The following is a 24,149-nucleotide window of genomic DNA, read 5'->3' as shown; positions in this document are numbered from 1 at the left end:
TGGAGGTTTTTTTCACTTTTAACTACACAATCTCAATTGCGGGGATAACTCAATTCGGAGAACGTTATCTGATATCCTCTTTTACCACATAACTTTGCTCTTTTATGTTTTTTTTTTTCAACCACCTATTTTTATTGGGTTTTATGGAGATTCTTTTTACTTTTAACTATCCAATCTTAATTGCGAAGATATTTCAGTTAGGAGAGAGCGTCAGACTAAAAATCTGAAGGTAAGGTGTTCGATCCACTTTCACCGCATGACTAACTTTGTTCTTTTACATATTTTCGTTTTCATTAATTTTGATTGGATTTTGTGGATGTTCTTTTCACTTTTATTTACTGAGGTAACTTACATCTCTTTTCATTTTCAACCACCTGCTTTGTGGAGGGTTTTTTCACTTTTAACTACACAATCTCAATTGCGAGGATAACTCAGTTCGAAGAGTGTTATTTGATATCCACCTTTACCGCATAAATTTTCTCTTTTATGTTTTTATATTTTCAACCACCTATTTTATTGGGTTTTGTGGAGGTTCTTTTATTTTTAACTACCCAATCTTAATTTTGGGGATATTTTAGTTGGGAGAATGTTAGACTGAAAATATGAAGGTAAGGTGTTCGATTCACCTTCACCACATGACTAACTTTGTTCTTTTACATTTTTTCGTTTTCAAACACCTATTTTTATTTGATTTTTGTGAATGTTCTTTTCACTTTTATCTACCATGTAAGTTACCTTTTTTTTCGTTTTCAACCACCTGTCTTGTGGAGGTTTTTTCACTTTTAACTACACAATCTCAATTGCGGGGATAACTTAGTTCGGAGAGCGTTATCTAATATCCACCTTTATCGCATAAGTTTGCACTTTTATGGTTTTTTTTTGGTTTTCAACCACCTATTTTGATTGAGTTTTATGGAGGTTCTTTTTACTTATAACTACCCAATCTTAATTGCGGGGATATTTTAGTTGGGAGAGCGTCAGATTTAAAATCTGAAGGTAAGGGGTTCGATCCACCTTCATTGCATGACTAACTTTGTTCTTTTACGTTTTTTCATTTTCAAACATCTATTTTGATTGGATTTTGTGGATGTTATTTTTACTTTTATCTACTAGATCTTAATTGTGGGGATAGCTCAGTTTGAAGATCTTTAGACTAAATGTCTAAAGGTCAGGTGTTCGATCCATCTTCATTGCATAGTTTGTTCTTTACTTTTTTCATTTTTAAACACCCGTTTTATGGAGGTTGTTTTCACCTTTAACTACACAATCTCAATTGCGGTGATAATTGAGTTGGAAGAGCGTTATTTGATATACACCCTTAGCACATAACTTTGTTTTTTCTATATTTTTTTGTTTTCAACCACCTATTTTTTATTGGATTTTTGTTGTCTTTTCAATTTTAACTACCAAGGCTCAATTGTGGGGATGGTTCTTTTAGGAGAGCGTCATATTGAATATCTGAATGTCATGTGTTCTATTCATCTTCATTACATAATTAACTTTGTTTTTTTACGTTTTATTTTGTTTTCCACCACATATTTGATTGGAATTTTTGTATGTTCTTTTCACTTTTAAATATTGTATCTTGATTGTGGGGATAGCTCAGTTGTTAGAGCGTCAAGACTTTCAACGCATACTTTTATGACATTTATTTCGTTTTCAACCACCTGTTTGTGGAGCTTCTTTTCATTTTGAACTACACCATATCAATTATCAGGATTGCTCAGTTGAGAGAGTGTTATCTGATATCCATCACCGCATAACTTTGCTCTTTATATTTTATTTTATTTTTTTAGCCACCTATTTTGATTGGGTTTTGTGAAGATTTATTTTTACTTTTAACTACCAATCTTGATTGCGTAGATAGTTTAGTAGAGTGTCAGACTGAAGATCTGAAGGACAAGGGTTAGATTTACTTTTACCGCATAGTTAACTTTGTTCTTGTGCATATTTTTTCGTTTTCAATCACCTACTTTGATTTGATTTTGTGAATGGTCTTTTTCTCTTTTAATTATCAAATCTCAATTGCTGGAATAACTCAATTAACGTCATACTAAAAAGCTCAAGATCAGATGTTTGATCCATCTTCACTACATAGTTTTGTTATTTTACATTTTTCCGTTTTCAAACACGTATTTTGATTAGTTTTTGTAGAAGTTCTTTTCATCTGGAAGAGCGTTAGTCTAAAGATCTGAATGTCATGTGTTCAATTTATCTTCACCGCATAGTTTTGTTCTATTACATTTTTTTTTTCGTTTTCAACCATCTATATTGATTGAGTTTAGTGGAGGTTATTTTCCCTTGTAACTACCCAATCTCAATAGCGGAATAGCTCAATTAGGAGAACTTAAGATCTGAAGGACATAATTTTGTTTATTGTTTGTTTTTTTTTTTTGGGTGAAAATAGTTTTATCTAGATCTATTACTTCTAAATTTCCTCCAATTTGAACTTTTGTACGATTTTGACTATCATTTCCAAACAGATTTATGAGTGTCTTTTAGAATAATAGTATGCAGGTGACGTGGGAAATCTGATGAAATGACTAATAATTTTGTATTTTGGGAAATGATTCAGGTTTGATAATGTTTATAAAAATGATATTTTTTTAGGTGCTGTCTAAAGGGTCATTTTTGTAAACTTTATCAAGCCTGTGTTATTTTTCAAAAAAAGAGTCATTAGGGTCATTTCGTTTGTTTGAACCAAATTAACCCGCCTTGAATTTTGAGTTTGAACATATTTAATGCTAATATCTCTTTTAGATCTAGTTTCTAATTCTGTATCAGAATTTTATAAAATAAATTGAAGTTACATTAGTAAATAAATAAAAACGAACAAAAATAAGACAGATTTTCCAAATCCTACAAATGGTTCTCAAATCACCACTCACCCTATAAAAAATATATTTGTCTTTTCAAAAACAAAATCTTATATAGTGTTTGGAATAAGAAAGAATTACAAGCTTGAAGTTAATTTTTTTAACAATTACTACTGCTGATTAATGTTATAACTTAATATATTTTATATTTCTATAATTTTGACCATATTTGAAAACACTCCAAAATATATTGAAACAGAACACAACCGTTCAAAACTGTTTACTCTAATTTTAAGAGATCAAAAATCTCCATAACAATATCTATGAAGTTGAAATTTAAATAAATAATACAATATTGGCGTAGAAATAATATACACCACAAAAAAAATGATTACTTCCAAACATGGCCATCATCTGTCTTTTGTTTCTTCTTCTTCTTCCTCTTTTCTTTCGACTCCACCCTTGATTCTACCCGCTGTGAAAGCTGTGATCTTATTTCCAACAACTTTGCTTTCACATCTCGGAAGGGAGCATCTGATCTAGAAGCCATCAATTGCTGAAAAAAATCGTAATTTAACACAAGTTAATTGAAACCATTTCGGTTTAACTAAGAAAATTGTAATCATAATAGCTTACTTGGAGATGATCCATTGCTGCAAGGTTGAAGCCAAGAGTGTCCTTGCATTCCTACGAAATATAAAAGTTCCAACTTATCAAAACATAAAGAAAGTTTTGTCTAGGTTTTGAGACCATAGTTTATTATACTACTTTGTTTAATTACAAAGTTCAATTAGTGAAACTAAACAAAACAATTTCATTTAGATTAAATCAACTTTACTCAAATATCGAACCATTTCTTCAATAAATTATGGATAAAACCTTAAAAGTGTGAATGCCTCCAGACGGAATAATGATGAAAACATGTAATGCGACAGAAATTTGAAAGCAGGTAGAGAGATTTGGGGTTTACCCTGACTCGTGAATGAAGAATATCCTTGAGAAGAGTTAAAACAGGTCTGGCAGCTGCGGTACTGACTAGCTGGTGATGGTGCAACTGAAGAAGAACTGTTGCAACCCTACAAACAAGCTCGACCTGCAAAGGTTTAAAAAAAAGCTACAGGTCAATACTCGACAATGTAATAGTTGATATATAAAGAACTTAATTGTGACATGGGATCTGAGGCAGCTAAGTAACAAAATGGAATTTAGACATTACTATCAATATTTCAAAAACAAGCCACAAGGGCATTAAATAAACTCAAAAGTTGAAAATAAAAATAAAATAGAGTCCTCACTTTGTCAGCATTGGAGACCCATTCCTTCAAGTATGATAAGAGCTTCAAAGCATCCGAAAATGGTATAGCCTGCAATTTCACGGTTTTTCCTTTTCAGCTCTAGTTGCAAAAACTATAATTCAAATGACATAATTGAGCCAATGTGGAAATTTTTATATGGCCACAATCTCATTCAAAATCAGGGATGTGGATTCTCAACTTTTTGGACTACATTATAGTATATTTTTAACATCTGGATATGGATTCAAATGAGATCATATTGGAAACATAACATAATCAGACAGTTTCAAAAAGCTATAAGCGGTGGTTTCTCATCTGGATCCAGATTCCAAAAGTGTTTCTAAATAGTCCAATTACTTTTTGGTCATGATCTAAAGATTATTTCTGTGATTTTTTTATAAACACAACAAATCTAGCTTTTTTTCTGGATCATAGTCAAGATGAAAATAATGCATACCAAAACAGCTCAATGTGTTAAAAAGGTCATTTAAACTACCAACTTACCAAGAGTGTCTGCTCTAGATCATTAGCGTGAACATTGGTTATTGACCGAAGAACATAATCAGATGGGGAGAGCCCAAGCATAAGAATATTGGGTGGGAAAGCCACATCTCTTCCTCTTGATTTCTCTTCCTGAGAACAATCAAAACCCATGTAACTAACTATAAATCAAGAGGGGCATATATATAGTAACTAAAATCACATGACATATACCTCGTGCTCGGAAATACGCTTCAATTCAGCCTCGGACATGTCTAATGCTTCTATAATCGAATCAGTTGCCGTAAGTGTTTCCTGAGTTCTTTTGCCAGCTAAAGCCACAGCTCCCACTTCAGGAATTTCTTCCTTGGGTGCATACTTGTTTTCAGATGCATTGTTGTCAAGATCAGACTCAAACATCTGTTCCAATCTTTTCTCCTTCTCTTCCTGTAGTTGAAAATGAAAAAAATCTTAAGCAAGACAAAACTGAAAATTAAGTGTCCTAAAAATAAATGCTTAATAAACTGAAAAGTTAAGTTGATTTGATAAAATGTGGAACTAATGTATGAAAAGTACTTGAAGACTATTTTCTCAATCGTAACTTACTGAATTAAGCCATATTTTTCTGACTTAATTTGAGATAAATCTAATTATCAATTGAACTTAATTCAAATTAAGTGATAAGCTGGGATATCAAACATTGGCTTAAATAGACAATATCAAGCATAAGCAAACAAACCTCCAGGAAGAAAGGCTCTTCTGTACGGTCCCATCTGCGTATTGAACGATCATGAGAACCAGTGACGATAAAATCACCACGGTTGCTTACAGAAAGGCACCAAATCTCGGCGTGGTGACCTTCAAGAGTTAAAAGCAACTCAAACTTGTCAGCATCCCAGTACTTCACCAACCGATCCTTCCCAACACTGAATAAGTAGTGGGTATTGCCCACAAATTTCACAGCCATAACACTGCAAAATAAAAAATAAAAAAATTATTAAGAATTCTTGTTGTTAATACTGCATATTCTTATTTTATGAAGATCAACTAACCTGTCACCATGGGCAAAAATTGATTTATGGCAATCACCAAAGTCCAAACCCCATATTTTCAAGTTCTTGTCGGCTGAGCCGCTAACCATCAGGTCACCATCTGATGAAATATCCATACATAATACAGGCAACTTGTGGCCATATAGTGAGAGGAAAAATTTGAGCGAGTCCAAAAAGAAGACCTGAGGGTTTGGCGAAATGCAGGGTGGTGATTAGGGAAAATAATATGGGCACTGAACCAGAAAATATATACATATTCTATAAGCTTTTGGCTCACCTTCATCGTGCAATCTAGGAGAGCAACAGCAATATATTTGGAATCCGGGCTAACAGCAACAACAAGTACATCATCATTCATTTTCATACTCCTTGAATGCGAGAGTGTGAGATGCTTAGAACCCTGAAAAGAGAAATATATGCAAAAGTGAGATTTCTTTGTTAAAGCAGTTCATGGATCTAAGTTCCAACATCCTTGCATATTTATTTGCTTAATCAATGGTTACAACCTGAGTTGGGAAACTTTAGCCTTGTTTGATGTGGGTTATTTGAGACTCATTTTAAATCACCCACTATCCAATCAACCAAAAAAATCTTTATTTTAAACAAAACAAATATTTTTTTCATTATATATATTAATACCCCTAATAACGTTTTTAACCAAATAACCTAATTTTCAATCAGCTACATCAAAGAAGGCTATTTGAAAATAACCACTTGGTTATTCAAATCACCCAAAATCAAACAAGGCCATATATTAATTATCACTCATAAAAAAATTATAAGGGTTTAAAGGATATACTTCATTTGACTTTTGCGTAATCTCATAATCCCAAAACTTCACATCATGATCTGCACTTCCACTGACAAAACCACTACCATCTGGAAGTGCAGCAATTGATTGAACAGAGCCACCGTGTGCTTCCACCACTTGGATACAAGTATAACTTCCAACATCAATAACTTCTATATTTCCAGATTTTGTACCAACAACTGCATATTTGTTGCCAGGAACAAACAGTGAACATAGGCCATAACCTGAATCAACAGTTCCAAGGCAAGAACCTTTACTTGGATTCCAGAACTTCACAGCATTGTGACTAGTTGACATCAAGACAGTGTTATCAGAGCTAAGTGCAAGACTTCTGACATCAGCACGATGACCCTGGAGCTCTAAAGTAAAAGTCTTAGTTGCTGAACTATTCTCAATGGAATATGTTTCTATCAAATTGTTGTTTAATGACAATGCCAACAAGCCAAGTGAGTTTTTCGGAGTTATTGGAGAGAATGCCATTGATGTTATCTTTTTGCTAACTCGTACAGTCTGAAGAAGTTTAAAAGTATCAGAGACAGTTATCCCAGCACCAAGAGTGGTGTTTCCATCTTCAACAACTTCATTAACCGCCCCTTTGGAAGATTTCTTTTCTTTCTTCCTACTAATCCTCCTTTTTGCTTTACGTTTAGACTCAACTTCATCTAAAACTCGAAATAACTCTACCGTCTTTCCTGCAACTTGACAAGCAAGAAGATTCGCAGATTTATTGAACCTCACCGTAGCAACTCTATCCTTGCATTGCCTCTGGATCTCACCAAACAGCGTCAAGATATCCCATTTGTTCGTAGTTGAATTATCCCCATCACCTTTAGCTTCACCATCTTGTTCCTGATTCTGGTCATGCCTTATGTTGTAAAATCTAAGTTCTGGATCTGCAGAACCAGTCACCAGGTATCTCTCTTCTGGATCTGTGTCTATTGACCAAATTTCACTATGATGACCACTAATGATCTGCATACAATACTGAGTATCAATATCCCAAACCCTCAAGAACTTATCCTTGGAGGCACTAACAAGCTTTTTACCAGCATCCAAGAAAACTATGTCAGTCACCTGCAATGTCACAATCCAATCAATAAATCGTGTCACTGCAAATTAAGGATAATCAAATGGTATATAACTAAATAAGTGAATGTTGACCTGGTCACGATGCCCTCTAAGACGAAAAAGCCCAGTTTCCCCAACCACATCCCATATAATAATATCATTATCTTTGCTTCCAGAGGCAAGCAAAGATCCGACCTTGTTATATCGAAGGGCACTGACAGCTCCTTTATGTCCATTCAATGTGGTCTCGCATGTCCCTTTCTCACTATCCCAAATTCTTATGCTACCATCAGCATATCCACTAGCTATCTGTCATTAAAAGTTGTAATTGAAATCAATTTGAGTGAACCGTGCATAATACAGAACATTACCCAATTACGAAAATACAAACATATATATATATTAATGTGGTTTCTGTGACATTGATATCAATAGAAAAGTTATTGTCCAATTTACTGAGTTCAAAGGAAGTGGTAAAGGCCAGTTATATTAAGAATTTTGAGACGTAAAAAGCTTTCAAATTGGCAAACTAAAGACACATATATATATATATATATATATATATATATATATATATAGAGAGAGAGAGAGAGAGTGAAGAAAGAAGATGAGAAGAGTAAACACCAAAGCAGAGGGTGATGCAGCAATTGAAGTAACGGCGAGGGAGGGGCCTTTAGAGAAGTAAGACGGCGTTAGGGTTTTCACACATTCACACTTGCGAACTTGCCAAACACCGACTTTGTCGAGGGCCGGAGCAAGGAGATGTTTTCCGGAGGTGTCGAAGGTGATGTTGGAATCAACGGATACGATCACTCCAAACGCAGCCGCGGAATCGTATCGAAGGTAAGACTTCACCATGACTGTGATACACTGTAGAAAATTAGGTCAAAAGATTTACAGATAAATGATATATTGATGAGAGAAAGAAAAATAAGACGGAGAAGAAAGCAAACCGGCGGCTAAGAGAGAGAAGGGTTGTTTTCAAGTCATTACAATCATAAACCCTAAACCTTTTCAATACTTATGATTTAAATGTAAATTAAATATAATAAAATAAATTAAATATAAAAATCCATATATATATTATATTTTTTCATCATTTATTTTTCAATATATAATATTTATAAAATATAATTATACATAATATATATATATTTCGGGAAATTTGATGAAATGGCCCTACGACCCTTCTAACTAAAGGGTCTAAATACAAAAACAGACTCGTCTAAATACAAAAATAGACTCTGCTTGATATAGTTTGCAAAAAGGGCATTTTTGCCCTGCGAAAAGTATGTATTGCCCCTCGCGCAACTAAATTATCGCTCGAATACGAGAAATGTCATTCACGCGTTTTCATCTAAAACACGTGAATTCATAAACGCGTTTTAGATGAAACGCGTGAGTAACATTTCCCGTAAATGAAAAGTCGAGAAATGTCACTCACGCGTTTCTTCACTTTTTAGATGAAAACGCGTGAATGACATTTCTCGTCTTTAAGTGGTAATTTGGTCGCGCGATGGGCAATATAGACTTTTCGTAGGGCAATACAGACTTTTCGTAGGGTAAAAGGGCCTTTTTTTTTTTTTTTTTTTTTCAACTATAACCAGCGGGTCCATTTTTATATTTAGGCCCTACTAGTAGGGTCATTTCATCAAATTTCCCTATATTCATTCTTTTTCTTCATTTTATTTTTATTTTTTTAATATATATATATATATAAATATAAAGTTTTTATAATTATTTTATATTTTTATCACATTAAATTCAATTAAAAAACAAAAATATTGTATTAAATAAGTCATTTAATTATTATATATACTTAATAATAATATAAAATTTTGATACGAATAAAATCGATATATTATAGTCGAATATATATGATCTTATTAACGTAATCGAATTAATTTTTCAAATATTAATTTTGTATTAATAATTGAATAACCTCCTGCAGTCATACCTTTAATACAATTGAGTGAAATAAATTTAATGTATTAATAATTGAATTAGTTAATTGTAAAATAAGTAAAACAATACGGATAAATTGTATATTTTATTATATATATATATATATATATATATATATATATATATATATATATATATATATATATATATATATATATATATATATATATATATATATATATATATATATATATATATATATATATATATATATATATATATAAAAGGGAATGTAGGCCAAGTTTTTGTCGATCTTCTGAATTCTTATAATTAAATTTCATTTTTTTTTATATATAGAAATCCTAATTCAATATATACTACTAACGATTTTATGATATCAGATTATATTGATCTATCTAATTTCAGAAGATCAATTGGAAGAAACAAATTTCTGCAAGCAAAAAAAAACTAGGGACTAATACAAAGAAAATGTCAAACAAAAAAAAAGGAAATCATCGTCAAAGAAATAAGTGATTAGTTGAGTTCAAGAAGCGATTCAAAAGCATAAAACGACTACAGTTCAGATCCATCCCGTTCGAATAGCGATTCATGTTTAGAAAGCGATCCATCTGAAACAAGAATAATGAAAAAGAAGGACATGGACAATGATAATCCGACGACGATACATAACTCAATTAATCCATATGGAATTATTTGTACTACAATTTTTTATTTTGAAATTAATGAATAGATCAAATTTTAATTTATTTGGAATTAATTAATACAACATTTTCTCCAAATAATTACTTAATTTACTTTTAGACCAAATTTTAATTAATTTGAGATTAATGAATACAACATGTTTTTGAAATAATAATTTAATTATAGTTAAACCCCTAATTGAGTCTATAATTTTGGGAAAATTATTTTAACTGCTCAAAATTAGTTGAAAATTTTCTATGAATTAGGCAAGTGAAATTTTAGTATCTACAAATAAAAGTTCAAAACTTCATGGTAAAGCCATATGAAAATTGTGTGCTTATGAAAATAATTCAAACCAATAGCAAAGAAATTAGAGATTCTAAAAACAAATCAAATGATAAAAGTTCAGGAAAAACAGGTTGAAACAATTATAGTCCCTGGTGATAAGTTTCATTATGTATCTATTAATAAACTTACTACATTTTTTTAATAAAATAATTATATTTCTAAAATGCAAAAACATTCGTTTAACACACTAGTACATCAAAAACTGCATATTGTTTTAACTCATTTTATTGCACATTTGGAGTCCATATAAAAAATCATTCGAGATGATCATAGCACTTCTACATGAACATATATGATTAAAACTAAAACTATTATTGTACAATTTTTTTTTGAATTTAATGATATTATTAGAACCAAATCTAACTTTTTTTTATTAGAACTGTTAAAACTAATAATAGAGGGAAATTTGTAAGTAATGAATGTCAAAAGTATTTTTAAAAAAATGTCACATTACATCAAAGATCATATAGAGTGGATGAGCGTAATCATCAACGCTTCCTTGAAAGTTACAATACATTTGATGTTTCAATCATAAATATAAATATCATTAAGTTTGCTCATTTTTTATAGAATACAATCTGTTGTTCTATTCATTCCAAAATGTAAAATATATACAAGATTATAACATTGAGATCCACTAATCTAGAGATCTTCAATATATTAATTAGACCAACCATATATAGATAAACCCAAGATAACTATTAATTGATTATCTTTATTACACCACGCAATCGAAGCAAGTGGGCGATGTATGATGAGATTGGATCGAAATTCTTCAAAAAGAACTCTCGGAAGCACCTTCGTGAAGATATCCTCAAGTTGAAATCGAGATGAGACATGAAGAGCTCGAACTTGACCGTGTGAGACCTTCTCACGATTAAAGTCAATGTCCATCTTAATGTGCTTGGTCCGCTGGTGCTGAACGAGATTATTAGAGAGGTAAATTGTACCCATATTACCACAGTAAATAAGAGTAGCGGTGGGAACTGAACAATTAAGTTCTAAGAGTAAATTTTGTAGCTAACAAGTTTATGTAACCACATTCGCAACCACCTAGTACTTAGCATCGACACTAGAACGGGACAAAGTGGTTTGACGCTTGACCGACCAAGAGATTAGATTATCTCTCAAGACGAAATAGTAGCTAGACGTCAAACGACGGTGTCTAGGAACCTACCCTATTCAGCATCATTGTAAGCCAAAAGGAATGTAATAGAGGATATAGACAAATGAAGGCCAAAATCAAGAGTTCTCTAATTATACCAGATAATTCTCTTTAGAGCCGCCATGTGTACCTCTCGGGGATCATGCATGAAAAAATAAGCATGTTGAACCACATACATGATATCAGGACGAGAAAATATCAAATAGTATAGAGCACCAGTCAGGATGCGGTACAAAGAAGAATCTGACACAAGAGAAGAGACTAAAGCCCCAAGTTTCAATGTGGTATTAACTAGTGTAGTCAACGACTTACAAGATGACATACCCACACAGTTTACCATCATAGACGCATACATTCGTTGAGAGAGGAACATACCATTTGTATGAGGCCTTACCGAAATTCCCAAAAAATAATGCAAGAGACCCAAATCCTTCAAAGAAAATTCCGTACTCAAGTTGGAGATAAAGAATTGATAGAGAGAACCAGAGGATGTCGTTAATATTATATCATCAATATACAACAACAAGTATGATATGTTCTCACCCTACCGAAACACAAACAATGAGTGATCTGAAACAGTCCGGGAAAAAACAGGTGTGGACATAAAATCCATAAAGCATTTTTTCCAAACTCGAGGAGACTACTACAAACCATACAATGATTTCTTCAAACGGAAAACATGATGAGAAATCTCTAAACCTAAGGGCTTGATGCATGCAGACAACATCATCAAGAGTGCCATGGAGAAAATCAATCTTTTCATCAAGTTGGTGAATTGACCATTTCTTCGATAGGGCAAGACTGAGGACTAACCGAATAGTGGTCAGTTTGACAACATGACTGAAAGTCTCTCCACAATCAACGTCAACCTGTTGAGTTTTTTCATCACCTACAAGACATACTTTATTTCTCTCAAAAGAACCATCAACACAGTCTTTATGAGTAAATACCCATAAATAATGAATAATATTAACATCACTTGGATGGGGAACCAACTCCCGCGTCTTATTAGCAATTAAAATATTAAACTCTTCCTACATGGCTAACTTCCAGTTCGGATCCTATAGGCTAGCTATAGGGCTACAAGGTAAATGAGATTTAGACCCAACATAAAGAAGGTTAAAAGTACATTTGGGTCGAAACACCTCCATTGACTTCGAGTGACCGGTCGAAGAGAAGAGGGAGGATGGACGAGAGGGGGAGGGGGGAGGAGGTGGAGATGATTGTGTAGACTAATGATGAATTACATATAGTGATGGAGGATCATCGAAAATCATACGAGAGTGGAAGGGATTAAATTTCAACAAAAAAGAAAATGAGACTCATCAAAGATGACGTGATGACAAATAATGATTTTATCATTTGATAAGTCAAAACCCTTATAGCCCCGGTGATTCGATGGGTATCCAAGAAAGACACATGGGGTAGAACGTGAAAGAAGTTTATGAATCCTCATGGATGGAAATAGAGGGTAACAAAAATATCCAAACACGCGTAAATGGTCATACATTGGATCTTTGCGGTAAAAACGTTGTAATAGAGTAATGTATGCCATGTGTTTATGAGGAAGAATATTTAGGAGGTATGTGGCCATTTGGAGAGCATGATGCCAAAATGAGGTGGGTATCTTGGCATTAATGATTAATGTACTAATCGTACGAAACTGTCTCTCGACTTTGTCGTTTTGAGACGAAGTGTGAGGACATGAGAAGCGAAATGTCATCCCATGCGTGGACGCAAATTCCCTAAATGAATGATTATTGAATTCCCTCCCATTATCACAATAAAAAGAATTTATATCCCTCTCAAATTGGGTTTTTGACGAGTGTCCGAAATTGTAAGAAAATCATTAAACATTTGGGATTTATGAGATTAAGGAAAAGTCCACAAAAGACAAAAAGTCATCGAGAAACAAAACATAATATATATGGCCCATAGAATTTAACACATGAGACGTCCATACATCACTATGAATAATATCAAATGGTAACAAATAAATCGAAGTAGAAGCCTTAAACGACAAACAAACATATTTTCTCAATGAACACAAAGGATGAATATGATAAATATGTTGTTTATTATAATGAATTAATTAATTTAATCTAAGATATTCAAAACTAGGGTTACTAGGATGACCCAAGCGACTATGCCACAAGGATGGCGACAAAAGACGACACCCGACTCCCAGTTGTGACCAGATATAGATCCCCCTAACTGTCACATATCATTAGACTTATCCCTGTCCAAAATTTCTTAACAAAAAAACCCAAAAGGATCAAACTCAACAAACACAAAATTATCCGCAATGAATTTACTAACATAAACTAGATTTTTAACAAGAGCTAGAGCATGGAGAACATTATTCAAGGTCAGTTTAGGATTCGAAAAAGAAATAGTGGTATGCCCAATATTCGAAACCGAAATCATTTTACCATTACCTACAATAATATCATGTTTAATGCTTGAATTGAAATAAGACGAGAGAGTACCTTGTTGAGATATCATGTGGGACATCGCACCCGTGTCCATGTACCATGTCAGATCAGGAAATGTAATACCAAGGGTATACATGGCCTCTTCAATGTTTGTTAGAGTCGATGGAGACTAAACATGTATGCTTGCGGACGCGGGCCAAGGAGACCTGACTATTCTTGTGGCATCGACGGACGAGAGATTGAAGGAGGTCTCTTCCATTGAACCATTATATACGGGCATGGAAGAGAAGTCCATATTCACTACCAAGACAATGATAGTGGACCTGAATGACCAATCCATTATTACGACCTGGGAGAATGAGGCTGACTTTTGACTTTTTTTTCAACCACCTATTTGATTGGATTTTATGAATGTTTGTTTTACTTTTAACTATCAAATATCAGTTGCGGGGATAGCTCAGTTGGGAGAGCGTCAGACTGAAGATCTGAAGGTCAGGTGTTCGATCCACCTTCACCGCATAGTTTTATTCTTTTACAAAAGGGTGTTTCAAGAGAAGAAATTAGAGAGATTCTAAAAACAAAGGAAATGAAAAAATTTAAGAAAAGGAGGCCGAAACAATTACAAATACTTATTTTGTCACTATTGTAAATCAAGGTCAGGTGTTCGATCCACCTTCACCGCATAGTTTTATTCTTTTACAAAAGGGTGTTTCAAGAGAAGAAATTAGAGAGATTCTAAAAACAAAGGAAATGAAAAAATTTAAGAAAAGGAGGCCGAAACAATTACAAATACTTATTTTGTCACTATTGTAAATCAAGTGGACATTTACAAGAAGAGTGTTTCAAAATCATTGCGTACTCGGATTAGTCTAAGGGACAAAAAGATACAAAAGCAATTAAAAAATGAGTCAACCTTGCCAACACACTTGGTAACTTTGAAGAACAACCTCAGTATTCAAAATTGTTAATATCAATTGTGGGGATAACTAGTTGGGAGAGCATCAGACTACAAATTTGAAGGTCAGCTATTTTTTTTAGGAAAAAAAATGGGACAAAAGATTAAGTATGTAACCCGCAAACATACTTAACCATTTAACCAGGCGCAGAACTTGTCACCTGACAAGCTTGAACCTAGGATCTTAGGGTTAATATCCACATCGTGTTGCCGCTAGGCTAGAAGAGGGGATAAAATATTTCACAACAGATTAAGTAGGTAGCCTCCAAACACACTTAACCATTTAACCAAACGCATAATTTGCCGCCTGAAGGGCTCGAACCCAGGACCTTAGGGTTAATATCCACCTCTTATTGCCGCTAGGCTAGAAGAGAGGATTGAATGTCAGTTGTTTGATTCATCTTCACCACATAAATTTTGTTCTTTTCATTTCTTTTAAAAAAAATTATAGAGATTCTAAAAACAAAGGAAATGACAAAATTCAAGAAAAGGAGGCCGAAACAATTACAAATACTTATTTTGTCACTATCGTAAATCAAGTAGACATTACAAGAAGGGTGTTTCAAGAATCTTACAAATACATACATGATAGTCATTAAGAAAATTGTTAATATCAATTGCGGGGATAGCTCAGTTGGGAGAGCGTTAAACTGAAGGTTAGGTGTTCGATCCACCTTCACTGAAACAAAGAAAATGAAAAAAATCAAGAAAAGTAGGCCGAAACAATTACAAAGACTTATTTTGTCACTATTGTAAATCAAGTGGACATTTACAAGAGGGTGTTTCAAGATCATTGCGTAAGAGCATCTTGAGTCTTCTAGTAAACTTACAAATACATACATGATAGTCATTAAGAAAACGGTAAATATTAATTGCGGGGATAACTCAGTTGAGAGAGCGTCAAACTGAAGATCTGAAGGTCAGGTATTCAATCCACCTTCACAAACAAACCAGTCTGTCTTCTCCCTATCCCATTCTATTTCGATGTTTTTTTTATTATTATCCCTGCAAGGCACCGTTATACAATATTATCTAAAAAAAATAAAAATTTCTTTATAAAATTATATATATATTTTTTTTTATATTATATATATTGTAATATATTAAAATTTATATTATTATAAAGAAATAAACTTAAAACTTTTATTTATTAGATGAAAAATAAATAAATATAATAGTAATGTTATATATTTAATTATGTTTATTCGTGTTCGGGGTTATATCGGGACAAGAACACAATAAATAAATAAATAAATAAATAAATATATATTCCTCCTCATAATCATAATCATAATTATAATTATAAATATTATACCTCGGCAAGAATCATAATTATATATAGATATTTTCTCTCATTTATTTTTTACTTTTTAGATGACTATTATAAATTATTTTTTATTTTTATCATATTTTTCTTAAATAAATAAAAATTAATAAATAATAAATAATATTTTTCTCTTTTTTAATTATATATATATTCTCATTTTTTATTTTTATATCTATATTTCAAAAAAAAAAATCTTACATACAAAACATATATATAATTATAAATTTAATTCAATAATTAGATGTGATTTAACGCTAAAAGTATTCGTCAAATCATCCGTGACTCAAAATCTTTTTAAGCAACTACTTAATAAAAATAAAACTAATCTTTTTGAAAAATAAAGACATAAAGGCAAACTTCAAATTTGTTCAATGAATCAATCAACCAATTATATATCTTATGAGCTTATGAAAACACCCTAGCTAGCTAGAGGGTGTGGTTAAGAATGTAAGGGTATTCTTATGATGACTACATTATAGATTCTATTAAAGTTGGAGAGTGACTTTTTAAATGAAGCCAAATGAAATACTTTTATCATATCATTCGGGTATATAAGTAATTGCGGGACGGAACTTGGAAGAAGTTAATAAAGGAGGGTGAATCTGATTAAAATGGTGATTATAGTTTTGATTTTCACTTTGAATATACAGTTTATATTAATACCTGTTTTAAATTTAATTTATTTTAAATTATTTGCTTATATTTGACTAGAAAACTCCTTTAACGAATTTTCGTTAATCTTCTTAAAACAAAAAAATTGAACATTGACTAAATGCAATGCACGTGACCAAATCTTTTATTTGTTTTTGTGTTGCTGAATGTACCATATATATCTAGTTGACATGTATAAAAGAGCCAACAGTGGAATTAGTGGGTCAATTTGAAGACAAGTTTAATTTATTTGGAAATAATAAGAAACTATGTATTAATGTTATTGCTTTTTTAACAAAGAAAGTGAGAAATCTTTTTCATCTAAAAATAAATAAATGACAAGAAAACATGAACAAAATGTTGGCACAAGCCAAAAAAAAATCTTGACCAATTTGCCAAATATGATCTCAAAATCGACCTACACTTAAAAACCCATCTCTTGATCACATCATAACCCTTCATTATCTTAAATTTTAATATAAATATAAGATAATTTGTTTCAAACATATAGAAGTTCATTAAAACATTCTTTTTAAATAAATCCATTTTAATGATTTGTTTTATTTTATTTCAAAACTGTCTATAACTCAAAAAAATTAACTGAATTTCATATTCTATTGATATCAAAATTAAAAGACCTAAATACTAAGTTTAAGTCCAATCCAAAAAAAACTTATTATTTAACAAATATATATATGTGACAATCTTTTAAAAATAATAATAGTCTATTTCTCTTGTATTAGTTGTCACTAACTACTAGTATATATGGTAAGTTGAAGTCTCTTTACTCAAATTTTTAGATCTGGGCCATGCATGATAATTGCTATACTAATATATATAACATTTAGATTAGTTAAAATGCTCTAAAATATCTTATGATAAAAAAGAAATTAAACATAATATATATGTCTACATGCAATGCACGTGTGTCATATCTATACAAGGTAGCCAGCCACGGTTGAGTAAAAGAGGTTAATAATTAACAACCGCCTTAAGGTAATCCCATTCATTTAAACCTCTCTATTGAATTACATGTGCCCATACTCCAAATGGTGCTTTGTACACATCTTACCTCCATTGCATTTACATTCATTCCTTTCATTTTGTACAAACTAATTAAACCCCATTACCAGCCCACACTTACATTCACTATAAATATCTCAATCCACTCAATCTATCTATCTATCTATACAACTAGTTGATTACTTTTCTCTTTTCACACTTACATATTTTATCCTTCTTCTACCACAACTACTAATACAAATCACAATAATGGCAATGACATATCTTGTTGTCATTCTCTTCTTTGCATCCCTGGTTTTGGGCGAAAGATCATGGTCTGAGTTGGAACTTAGCCGTAATGTGAACTCGCTTGATCTTAATCCTATCAGAAGGGAACTCGGAAGTACTCCTACTAAAACATTTAGCGTTGATTCTTATGGAGCTAAGGCTGATGGACGTTACGATGATACTGAGGTTATACATTTATTACAAAAGACTTAATAATATGTATATATACTCATTATGATAATACTTTTAATGAAAGATGGACATATATATAATTTAGGGTCATTTGAAAATATTTGGTATTTGAATATTTGGGAAATGTGTAGAGGATATTTTATATTTGGAGTAGGGTATTTGAGATTTTACTTTTTATGTAGTTATATATATATATATATATATATATATATATATATGCATGTTCATTGTCTAGACTTTGTTTAATTTAATTAAAAAAACCTATGTTTGATTATGTTTAGGCATTTGCAAAGGCTTGGAAGGCAGCTTGTTCCTCTACTACGAGTGCGGTCCTTATAGTTCCCAAGAAGAGCTATTTGTTAAAACCAATCACCTTCGCCGGTCCTTGCAAATCTTCTCTTACGGTTCAGGTGACATAAATACTAATTTAATTGTTTACATTGTGTTATTGAAAAATAGTGAAATTTGTGTTTAACGATGTAAGTGTTTCGTTTATGTTAGATTATTGGCACCATTGAAGCATCGAATAACCGGGCAGACTACAAGGATGACAACAAACACTGGCTCATATTTGAAAATATTGAAAATTTGTTAGTCCAAGGAGGCGGAACCATCGATGGAAATGGAAAGATTTGGTGGCAAAATTCTTGCAAGATCAACAAAGCCCTTGTAAGTCACTTCATAGAGCTTTCTTTATCCTCAAGAAACCGGATTTATTCAACGGCTTGTTCATGGATTGAATTCTCTTTTATGGATTTTTTTTGCAGGCTTGCACGGATTCTCCAAATGTTCGTACATGTTCCTAGTCAAATGATTAATTTAATTTTATACTATAGATTAAAATTAATTAATATTTATAATGGGAATGAATTTGGTGACATAATTGATCATGCATGCAGGCATTAACCTTCTATGGATGTAAGAACTTGATAGTGGAGAATTTGAAGATCCAAAACGCACAAAGAATGCACATCTCTTTCCAGAAATGCACCATAGTCGAAGCCTCTTATCTCACGATATCTTCGCCTGAGAGCAGCCCCAATACCGACGGAATCCACGTCACCAACACCCAAAATATCAAAATCTCCAATTGTATCATTGCTACAGGTATATATAGAGATTATCTCCATTAGAAAAGTAACAAATTTTTAACTAAAGAAAAAAAAGAAGGGAAAAAGAGAACCTTAGGATCAACTCGATCATATATTGATCAAACAAAATCGAGAAAATAATCCAAATTCATTGATGGGTAATTAATTTATCATTAAGGTGATGATTGCATCTCAATCGTGAGTGGATCACAACAAGTACAAGCAACCGGCATTACATGTGGACCTGGTCATGGAATAAGGTAAAAAGATATACATGATAGAATTAAAATGACTTAACAAATATAATTATATTCTCAATATTTTAATATATGTGGAATTAATAATTTAGTATGAATGCAGTATTGGAAGCTTAGGAGAAGCAAATTCAGAAGCCCATGTTTCAGATGTGGTGGTGGATGGGGCTAAACTCATTAGGACTACAAATGGAGTTAGAATTAAGACTTGGCAGGTAATTTGTCTCATTTTTACAAATCTAATTGAGTTTTATTATTCAATTTTATATAAACAAATTTATCGAGTTTGTAAACGTAGGGAGGATCTGGATCTGCAAGTAACATTAAGTTTCAAAACATTCAAATGATCGGAGTGTCTAATCCCATCATTATTGACCAAAACTATTGTGACCAAAAGAAGAAGTGTAACAAGCAGGTACATATAATACATACATTTAACTCGTTATGCTTTAGCTTATATACTTTTTAATTAATGTACAATTAATTAACGATGATAATTTCATTTCTTACCTTAAATATCATCAAAGACTTCGGCGGTTCAAGTGAAGAATGTTCTCTACAAGAACATACATGGAACGAGCGCATCCAACATTGCAATTACGTTAAACTGTAATGAAAATTATCCGTGCCAACAGATTGTGATGCAAAATGTCAACTTAGATAAAGAGGATGGCTTTGCGGCAAAAGCTTCTTGCATCAACGCGAAGTTCAGTGGAACTAGCGCCATGTCCCCTAATTGTAACTCTACTTGAATATAAAGAGTAAAAATCTAACATGGGCTTGATTCATGAATAAATTTATTAGTTAATTATAAGCCAACATACATTTATTTTCTTACATCTATGAATAATGATCACACTGTGTGGATACAATTTCTGTATATTTTATTAGTTAATTATGGTGATAATAATGTGTAAATATTGCTATTTATAGCATATATATATATTAAGTCATTGTGCATGTAAACTTACATACTTATATTTCTCATATGTATTGTAAATTGTATCATCACAAATAGCTTTTGAAAATAATATTTGTCAAGGAGATGATAGAATACAGTCTAGCTATCCTTAAAGATTACAAAAGAAGATAAGTAAAATCTGACAATTAAAATATTATTATAATTTTTTTATCTAAATAATCAACTTTCTTTTATCAGTTTTGCATTACAATGTTATTTAAATAATGTAATAGGTTTAAATAACTTAGAATCCAAAAGATCCTATGAAATCTAATCTAAATTTGACTCTAGTTAAGATGACTAATTCTTTGAATAAAATGATCTTGTTAAAAAGAAAATAATAATATTTTTTTCTAAAACAAGATTATTTTAACAAGTTTTTCTTTTTTTAAAGTGTAATTGTTTTTTTTAATGATACATGGCCAATTATAATATGAAAAGTTTCTTGGGCAAAACACATTAAAACATAATAATCAAATCATGATATGAATGTTTAAAAGTATGGGTGAGCAATGGATGGATTAATCCGAAACCAATTCGATCCAATTCGAAATACTAATTCGAATTTGATATTTCGGATTGGATTTAGATCGGATCGAATTGAGTTCGGATGCAATTAAATTCGGAAGAGATTAGGATTATCCAAATTAACCAAACTATCTAAATAAAAATATATTTTTCAATTTGTTTTTATTTAAATTATATTTTACCTTAATATAATATATTGTTTTATATATTTCTGCATTGTTTAGTCAACAAGATATATATATTTTTTCAATTTAAATTATAAATAAACAAAATTAATTATAACATTAAAAATTTAATACTTTTTTTATAATTAAACAAATTAAACATTAAATAATAAAATAAATTAAGTAATTAGATTTTCTTAATCCAATATGTGAGTATTTAACGTACTAATCCGAACCGAATTCGAATTACAAAATTTGATTAACTATTTCGGTTTGGATCAAATTCAAATTGAGTATAATTCGGATTAGATTTGAATAATCCAATTAATTTAAAATTATTGAATAATTTTAAGTTGACATTTACAAATATATATAGAAAAAATTTAGTTTGGATTGTCCAAACCATATCCGATCCATATTAAATAGTAAAATAATTTGAATTATGGATTGGATAAAGTTAGTTTGGATTTAATACAGATCGAACAAAACAAATTGGTTTTACCCGTTTGCTCACCCCTAGTTACAAGTTCAATAAAATTAGACTATAAAGATAAGAACATTGATCATATGGTGTGTGCCTAAATAGGTTAAATTGACCATAAATAATGTTATGCGGTGGAAAGACGTGATTTGTTTAACGTGGGACAATGTTATAGGTTGTACTATTACTGTTGGAAGAAGTTGGGGAATTCAATATTTAAAAAAATCTCATTTTTTTGGTTAGAGTGTTATTCATGGTGGATTTTGATGGACGACATATATATGAAAAAATGTTGTATTATGATTAGTTGTTATTAGACGTGTCTTATTAAGGTTAAATCAACATCTCACCTTCTTCTGCATTGTCGAGGAGTGTCGATAGTTGGAGTATACTTCAGAGCATGACTGAAATTCAGTGGGTGATACATGAGTCTCTCGATAGTCGTTGGGAATGTTTTAGATCGAGACAACATATATGGCGGGTCTAAATCGTTGTGTTACTATATATATCCCTATTATCTTTTGGTAAACTATTTTGTTTAAAAGAAATCATCATATTTTAATGATTGTATTCTATTGATGCGTATTATTCATAACGTTATTATTATTATACTATCTGGAATTTGTTCTGGAAAACTCGTTGAAACGGTTGGGAAGCTCATTGCCCATCTTGAAGACCTTCGTATACGTTAATTTCTTTTGTCTTTGGCCTAAGATATTAATTTTTCTCTCTTATTTCTTTTTAGTATTTTATTTTTTCTAATGTCATGCATGCTTTGTTTCATTGTGCTTAAACGATTTTCATTTTCTAATATTTCATGGACCATTTTCAAAAATAAAAATACAATAATAATTAAAAACAATACATCAAGAAAAGTCGAATAACCTAGACTAATTTAGCTCACTTGATGTTTTCTATTTTGAAAAAGGTTCCTATATATTAAAAATGATAAATGTCATTTAAGAACAACGACAAAGTATGACATGAAAAAAAATGTTACTCAATAGGTTATCGAGCTCATAAGTTTTTGAAAAGAACGACTAACTTTCATAAGGACTCTACTTTCCTGTCGGAAAAAATCTCAGAAAGTGTCATAACAATAACATTATGAATGATACACATCGGATGACTACGATCATTAAAAGTTCGATAATTTCTCTCAAACTAGATAGTACACCAAAACATAATTGGGATGGTAACCCAAATATGTAGGCCTACCATATCAGCCGCATCAATCCAAACTTACCAGTAACTACACAAAGACTCGGGCATCACCCATTGAATCTTAGTAACACTCCATAAAAGACTCCAGATACTAGTCACCCTTGACAATGTAAAAGTAAATGAGTTATTGATTCAACCTTCTCGTGACACACAGGACAACGACTAACCATAATATAATATTTTTCATGCATATATCATTGGTAAGAATTCCACTATGAATAACGCTCCATCCAAAGAACGAGATATTTGATGGAAACTTTGACTCCCAAAGTTTTTCCCAGCAAAACTTATATGGAATAATCTTAGCATACAACTTGTAGCAATACCCCACATGGAAACTATCAATGTCTTACCAATGCATAACATATTGTTCAGATGTGAATACTTGTTTGTGTCCTACCAAAAGTAAAACTCTATTATGAAAATAATTCTCCCTAATACTTAATTCTCCTTCTATATCTAATTCGGCTAGCGAAACCACTAACCGATGATCAAACATGTCCTTAACTATGAGATTTCTACATATATCAATGAAAACAAGCCCAAGATATGTCGTATCTAGACTTTTGACACTACACAAAATGTCATCCCATAAACTGATCGAAAAACCATCCCCTCAATGAATCCAAACTACTCACAAAAAATTTTCTACAAAGAATATATTCCCTTCCAAATGCTACACCCTGCTGAATAATTGGACATTTTGGTGAACCAACCAAACATATGACCATATTTATATGATCATCGATGCTCAAAGACTATTCCACTCCGTTGCAAATCTACTATACCGTTTTGATAAAAGAGTCTTATTAAAGAAAATAAGATCAATAATATGAAGATCTCCTTGAAAATATTTAACATTATCCCAACTAACTAGATGACAAAATGATGAGTTAGAAGATCTCCATTGAAATTTACACATTATTATCTCTATTTTCACCTTCATTCTCTTGG

General features: G+C 31.6%; 2 protein-coding genes and 1 non-coding gene across 4 annotated transcripts; 2 read left to right on the top strand and 1 right to left on the bottom strand.

The window, feature by feature from the left end:
• Window positions 1-3,085: 3,085 nt before the first annotated feature.
• LOC124929191 (WD repeat-containing protein 3) lies at window positions 3,086-8,516 on the bottom strand. 2 transcript variants are annotated; one of them, XM_047469485.1, is made up of 13 exons: window positions 8,476-8,516; window positions 8,147-8,392; window positions 7,616-7,831; window positions 6,443-7,528; window positions 5,921-6,043; window positions 5,644-5,825; window positions 5,331-5,562; window positions 4,826-5,038; window positions 4,616-4,744; window positions 4,112-4,180; window positions 3,787-3,909; window positions 3,453-3,503; window positions 3,086-3,372 (listed from the first exon to the last, which is right to left on the bottom strand). In XM_047469485.1, the coding sequence occupies exons 2-13, from the start codon at window positions 8,378-8,380 to the stop codon at window positions 3,208-3,210; spliced, it is 2,823 nt and encodes a 940-aa protein (XP_047325441.1). In that variant the 5' UTR covers window positions 8,381-8,392; window positions 8,476-8,516; the 3' UTR covers window positions 3,086-3,207. The 2 variants fall into 2 exon arrangements, with proteins under 2 accessions (XP_047325441.1, XP_047325443.1); XM_047469487.1 differs by having other exon boundaries at window positions 8,147-8,382; window positions 8,476-8,501.
• A 6,007-nt stretch (window positions 8,517-14,523) lies between these two features.
• On the top strand, window positions 14,524-14,596 carry TRNAF-GAA. Its single transcript has one exon. It is a non-coding gene; the product is annotated as a tRNA-Phe (tRNA).
• A 3,686-nt stretch (window positions 14,597-18,282) lies between these two features.
• LOC124930023 (polygalacturonase-like) lies at window positions 18,283-20,589 on the top strand. The gene is made up of 9 exons (XM_047470394.1): window positions 18,283-18,486; window positions 18,774-18,902; window positions 18,994-19,161; window positions 19,260-19,280; window positions 19,392-19,599; window positions 19,762-19,843; window positions 19,944-20,052; window positions 20,136-20,252; window positions 20,365-20,589. Exons 1-9 carry the CDS (start codon window positions 18,283-18,285, stop codon window positions 20,587-20,589), a joined length of 1,263 nt encoding a protein of 420 aa, XP_047326350.1.
• Window positions 20,590-24,149: the final 3,560 nt, after the last annotated feature.

This window comes from Impatiens glandulifera, chromosome 3 (assembly GCF_907164915.1).
Source record: "Impatiens glandulifera chromosome 3, dImpGla2.1, whole genome shotgun sequence".
NCBI classification, from domain to species: Eukaryota; Viridiplantae; Streptophyta; class Magnoliopsida; order Ericales; family Balsaminaceae; genus Impatiens; species Impatiens glandulifera.
Note: the sequence above shows the minus strand (reverse complement) of the source record. Positions and strands in the feature narration are given on the sequence as shown.

Bases quoted from the DNA above. Each gene is read 5' to 3' on its own strand.
- LOC124930023 (XM_047470394.1), top strand. From the start codon at position 18,283: ATGGCAATGACATATCTTGTTGTCATTCTCTTCTTTGCATCCCTGGTT. The intron at 19,844-19,943 runs GTAAAAAGATAT...GTATGAATGCAG, and splicing joins GGACCTGGTCATGGAATAAG to TATTGGAAGCTTAGGAGAAG. The intron at 20,053-20,135 runs GTAATTTGTCTC...TTGTAAACGTAG, and splicing joins TTAGAATTAAGACTTGGCAG to GGAGGATCTGGATCTGCAAG.
- LOC124929191 (XM_047469485.1), bottom strand. From the start codon at position 8,380: ATGGTGAAGTCTTACCTTCGATACGATTCCGCGGCTGCGTTTGGAGTG. The intron at 7,529-7,615 runs GTCAACATTCAC...GTGACATTGCAG, and splicing joins TTAGAGGGCATCGTGACCAG to GTGACTGACATAGTTTTCTT. The intron at 3,910-4,111 runs GTGAGGACTCTA...AAACCTTTGCAG, and splicing joins GGGTCTCCAATGCTGACAAA to GTCGAGCTTGTTTGTAGGGT.